This window comes from Neodiprion pinetum, chromosome 5 (assembly GCF_021155775.2).
Source record: "Neodiprion pinetum isolate iyNeoPine1 chromosome 5, iyNeoPine1.2, whole genome shotgun sequence".
NCBI classification, from domain to species: Eukaryota; Metazoa; Arthropoda; class Insecta; order Hymenoptera; family Diprionidae; genus Neodiprion; species Neodiprion pinetum.
The window spans coordinates 35,047,866-35,053,865 of record NC_060236.1 but is presented as its reverse complement, the minus strand read 5'-3'; the positions used below and the strand labels follow the sequence as shown (position 1 = coordinate 35,053,865).

Sequence of the window (6,000 nt, the reverse complement as noted above, 5' to 3'; positions counted from 1 at the left end):
TTTCAAAAACTGCACACCAATTTTGCCACTTTGATGAAAATTTTTTATGCCGCGAATCCGGCTTGTTTTCCGCGGTTAAATCGTATTTTGATATTTAATTTGTTGGCGGTACAAACTTTGCCGTCGAGCTCTTTGAGGCGGCGGAGGGTGGCTTCGCGGTGGGCTGGGTTGCACAGGGCGATAAGGGGGTGGGGGGCGAAGGAGGGCGGTGGCGGGGAGGGGGGAGAGCACCGTGCGATTGGGGGTCGGCGGCCAACAGCGTGCGACTCGCGGTCTGCGGGTAGCGACGAAGACGGCCGAAGCGGGCCGGAAACGGGCGAAAATCGCGGCGGACCGCGGCTTAAGCAGCAGTCTTCGTTTAGCGGTTATAGCGCGTGCAGCCGGAAGTTGGCTGTCCGTAAGCGCGAAGTAGGTGCCCGTGTTGTTGCGGAAGTGGTGGGACCTTCCGGTCGGAAGACGGCGGCTCGCGATGCTGCGGGTTGTCCGTCCCTGCAGGCTATCCACGCGTTTCAAATCGACACGCGCTCGACGCTCCGTCGACCACGTGGAGTTCACCTTGGCTCTCGTTCATCTGCTTCTTGCGCTCACTCCGGGTAAGGATTTTAAATTACGGAAAGCCTATCCTAAAGCGATCGCTATGGATTAGAATTAGACAGAACTAGTCACCGCTTTGCTCTGCTCTCGGCGTTCTTCGGGGTAATCTGAGCTTCGTACAGACGTAGACACCTGCAAAGCTTTTCAATATTTCTCAAACTAGGAAATGCACACTCGAAATTCTCTTCACCGGCGCTGTTCTTCGGATTTTTTTCTACAGAAATATGTTATGCAAAATAGGTATTTAACGGAGATTTTTATCGACCGAAACAATGTTCCGTCCGATTTTATACCTAATAGAAACTTCAAGGTCAGACTCTAAATTTCTTCAATTTTTATAATAGCATATTTACGTACGAAAATATAACCTGGACATAAATTACCCAGATTGCAGTATTAAGGTTTAATTCGGATTAAATGCTCCTATTTCAAATCGAAAATTAGACTAACTACTTACTTTTTATACCTGAAGTAAGTCTGAAAATTGTCACTTTTACTCGAATTCTGTTGAAAACAAATTCTCTCTCCGTTGGTTTTATAGTTGGCGTTTTGAAGGAGGATTTTAAGGAAATTATGTTCTATGTTCGAAATTGCTAGCGATTAGATTCAGTATCGGAAAAAAAAAACTGTTACCGTTGTTCTGCATTATAATTGAACAATTACCGCATGAAGCTGCATTGAATCAACAAACGACGAACTGACAACGGACAAACGATGAAGTTCCGCTGCATCCCGAAACGCGCCTTGAATAATGATGTGAAAAAACTAGTCAGGCCGATGAAAATATATATGTACATATACATACATTAAAAGCAAAAATGTTTACCCGTGTGAAATATACCTATAAGGCAAGTATAAATCTCCCCTGGGAACTGACGTTTCACCGACAGCGAAAACCGAGACGTAAATGAAGACAGATCAGATTCTTCATGAAAGAATATCTGCAGACGAGCCTTTAACAGTGGGGCTGCAGAAGAAAAATGCCAAAATTCGGTTTTTCACCCGGCAACCATCGTGAAAAAATTGCGAATCATGAAATACCGACGAAAGATTAGGTCAATCGGTATATGAACGCAATTTTTGTCGAAGAAAAACTGATATAAATAAGTGTTGTTTGAAAATTCCCGAATTTACGTCCAGAATATCCCAGCATTTAACCGAGTAATAGGATTGTCCTGTCAGAGGATATCGAATCTCGGGTGGAAAGAGAGAACCGGCATAAAAAGTGGTGATCCGCGATTTGGCCGATTCCCAGAAGACGGTAAAAGCGGGAGGCAAATGGGGGGATATTCAAGCTCGGATACAGGGCATGATGCGGAATGTGCCCGCCTTATCATCTACGACGTTTGAAGTCTCGTTGTAGCAAAGACCCCAAGTTTCATACACGCGAGAAGTCTCACCACTATTCTCAGTTACTGCGTAGAACCGTTCGAGTGAACTTCTAATTTTTCAATATCGGCGCTTTTTGTGTCCATTCGTTACTTTTCATTCCTTCGGTGACCTGACCTCAGGCTGCGCATCAAGGATTCAGCCTGTGAAAGGTGAACCGTTGCTGGCGAAGTCGTAAAGAACGAAAACGTGCGAGTTGGACTCTTACCTCTTGAGACCAAAACCTCCCGCTGCTCGGGAGCAAGGGTCTCCGGAGCTTTCCTGGGCTTACTTGAGTGCTTTACTCCACTAATTATGAAGAAGCTCACGAAAGCCAGTCCGCATAACGCGGAACGAAGTTTGACTGAACTGATGCAGAGGAGAAGAGTGAAGGTCGAGCCGGCCGTTTTGACCATGCGTCTGGTCTGCAATCCAGTGAAAACAACGCCGAAGCGAAAGAAGTGCGAAATGGCGAGTGAAATCAAGAGGCCAACCCATGGAATCAATGAAGTCGCATTAGGTCCTAATAATGTTTCCTGGATGCGAAAAACGAGGTTCACGATTAAAATAAGCTATTTATGATTAAAATTGGACAAACTGTACGAACTTAATGCTAGTAAGAGTAGCCCCGTTATGGTATTCCTCTTATAAGGAAGGTATCCCAGGTCGATCTCTCCGATTCGATTTCTTTTGTAATATGTTGAAGTAGATTAACAACTAAGTGACACGTATTGTTTTGTATTTGCCGTCAAACACTTCAAGGGTATGAAAGCAACCTCCAAAGTGAGGCATGTCAAGGGGCGATTAGGCAGTTTTTTTTTTTGTTTTTTTTTTCTTTTTTGTTCAAGAAAATTACATATATAATTTCTCGTTATGAGAAAACTTTTCCAGTTGAACTGATTAAAAAATATTTTTTTCTTGTGGGTGAAACTGCCAAATCACCCCTTGACATGTCTTACTTTGGAGGGTGGTTTCACCCCTTTAAAGTGTTTAATGGTAGATAAAAAAAAAAAAATTTCGCTTAGTTTTTAGTCTACTGTAACATGTTACAAAGGAAATCAATTCGGCGAGATCGACCCGGGATACCTTCCTTGTCAGATATAATATAGGTCACTAGAGGCTGTTCTGCGGACAATTGATGGTATGCAATTTTTTCTAAACCAAAGTTTCAGTTTTCTGGTGAATCTTGACAGGACTCAAGCGGCTTACTAACGCAACATTGCGCCTCTGTTTCTTAATTCTTCGGTTTTGGGACTTTTCCAACCGAGCCACGATGCATCCTTAAAGAAGCTCTGACTACCAGCGGCAATCCGTTACGGAACCTGGCGTTTTATCCGGGTTCTGGAACGGCGTGAGTATCTGCATCGACTCGGCCCCATGCCGCCGCCATAAAAGTTCGCCATCCCCATGCCGAGGCGGATGAGAAACTGTCGGTCCAGGAACAGCGCCGTTCCTTTCGACCTTCGCCTACGCCGACCCGAAGCATCCACATGTCCCGTCCATAAAAGCCGAGAAAATATTACGTTCGGGCGATAACCCGAATACATACACTAAGCCGGCTCTCCTGTCGGCGGGTTTCTTCGAAATCGGGAAGAAGGGGATGTTTTCACCTGGCTGCCGGGCTGCCTCCGATCGATATTAATAAACTTTGAACTTGAGCACCGACATCGAATAGCTGACTCTCATCGCTTCGAGATTGCTGTGAAAACATTTATACTACGGGAATATCGATAATTTCCACTCCAGACTATTATGCTCTTCTAATTACCTTCCGAACTCATTAACGACGCTGGGTAGATTTTACCCCTGCAGAATCCGCTGTCAAGTGTAGGTATACTCCAGACAGTTCTGGTTTGGGGATGACTGCGAGGCGAGAAGGAAGGAAAGGAGAAAAAATATATATGGAGCATTCCGTGATATATCGATCAAGAATCTAAGTCGATGTCTCAAATTAGTTTCGTAATTTTTTGTATGAAAGTGCGCGGCGAAAATCGCAATCGCAATTTTTTTCAGAACATTTCGACCCAGCGTATCTGAAGTGTGATTTAAAAACTTGAAAATAAAAAACCCACTTTTTAAAATCTGAAACTATTTAGAAAAATCTTATAAAACGTAACGAAATGCGCGGTGTAAGTGTCAGAAAACCTATTAGAAGATGAACATTTTATAACTTGAAAAGATAAATAAAAAAATTAAAAATTATTGCTATCATTATTATTATTGGATTGCATTTTTGACATGAGAATGGACATACAAGCTCATTATAATATGGGCCAAAAAATGTCTATTCAGAGAGATATTTTCAAACAAAAAATTGTGAAACCAATCTGAGACATCGACTTAGAATCTTGATCGAGGTGTCATGGAATGCCCTATATGCATATATTCTTTTTAACCGTGTTTTCTCGCTAGAATTTTTGACGTTTGCGGGAGGTTTAAGTTTCCTAATTTTCCAGCTTTCGTCTGCTAATATAATCCGCAAAACTCACCCCAAACTTCTCGCTTTAGCTGTAACCATTCTGAATTTGCAATTTAGAACACTCCGGTAAAGTCCTGCTTATCAAGGTATTCAGTGGGAACAAATTTTAGCGGCACGAAAGACAAACTCTCCGAGCTTTTCCAGAGATTGTACTCATTACCTGACTGCCCTCGTCATTCAAGAGTTTCAAAATTTTCCCGGATTCAGGTTTCCCCGGAAACTCGGAAGCTCGCTTAAAACCGGATTATTATTCCCAGCTCTAACGGATTTGAAACAACTCGAGTCGTCGCGACGGTCTAGAATGTTTTAAAAGTTTGATTTAATCCACCTTACCCTCCACTAAATTCAATTACCGATACATTTTCTATCACAATATCACCGTATATTTGGACTCGTTAAATTCGTAATTACCAACTCGCGAATCGGTAAACCACCCGAAGCTCTTACGAATTCGATACCTAATTTGTAATTCGCAACCGTTACGAATAATTCACCGCTGAAAAGTATCACAGAAGCGACAAAAATCTGCTCAAACGTTCAGAGTGTCAGCATCGCAGTCTCGTGTACTTGAATAATAAATAATTTGACAAAGTTCGTCTGGGCAGTTAGCGAGCCTTAACGCATTCCCGTTGCACGGATATTATATTCAATCCGAGTCACGTCTTCCGTCGAAAAAAAATTGACTGTCGAAAGTTGGGCGAAAAAAGGACGGGACAACCGCCCGCAGCCGCCTGTTGATTTTACCCCATATACAGGGGCGTCCCTCAAAGCACAGCTAATCATCCTCGCCACTATCCAACCATTTCAGATCTTCGTACAGATAATCGCGGATCTCAAATCGGCCCAAATCGATTGCCAGCGAAATTATTGGAAAACGTTCTCATGACGTCAGCCTGATTGTCCGCACCATTTTGTCACCACATAACCTAAGTTTTCAATTTTGATGGAGGCAAATCGTAATTCTTGGGGGTTCAAATTACTCATGTCACATAAATTAATTACACATAATCAATAATATACCTGCATTTTCTACCTTCCACACGCGAAAAAACACTGTCAACGATCGGCTGCAAATCTGGTTGCATTAGTTTGATTTTTTTCCACCAGATGAGGCATTGCAAAATGAAAATCCTCATGTCGCAATTGAAGAGTTCACAATACACTTCGTTAAAAAAAATTGCGGAGGTGGCGAAATATCAGCCAATTTTTACCGCTCATGCATGATGGATAATATTCTCGAGGCAAATGTAAACGGTTCGTGACTCGATGAGATGTGCCGATATAAGACCACGAGCGATCGGTTCAACCAGTCCTTTTGATGATCCTCTTTGGATGCTTGCGGCCATACCTATATTTGTTTCCATAGTATCAGCAGCCCCGCGTTCAAAGGAGGCGGCGACCCCTCGACGGCTTCTCAAGCTGCTTCTGTTGTTCCATTAACTCTCACTTTATTTTTGTCAGCTCCCTCGCGGGAATCCCTCCCAGTTATATACCGCCAAGATCAGAAGCCTCAGCCCCTGGCCAATCTGATGAGGCCATCAAGATACACCGAAGCAAAG

At 43.2% G+C, this 6,000-nt stretch overlaps 1 protein-coding gene across 10 annotated transcripts in view; it reads left to right on the top strand.

Annotated features, from left to right (window-relative positions):
• Positions 1–379: 379 nt before the first annotated feature.
• The window catches only part of LOC124218670 (cell adhesion molecule Dscam2), a 50,315-nt gene continuing 44,694 nt past the window's right edge, over positions 380–6,000 (top strand). For 9 of the 10 annotated variants that reach the window (XM_046625318.1, XM_046625315.1, XM_046625316.1 and 6 more), the window contains exon 1: positions 380–593. In XM_046625318.1, the coding sequence (XP_046481274.1) occupies positions 470–593 (124 nt within the window). In that variant the 5' untranslated portion in view covers positions 380–469. The remainder of the gene's footprint in view (positions 594–6,000) is intronic. The other variant, XM_046625317.2, reaches the window with a different exon arrangement.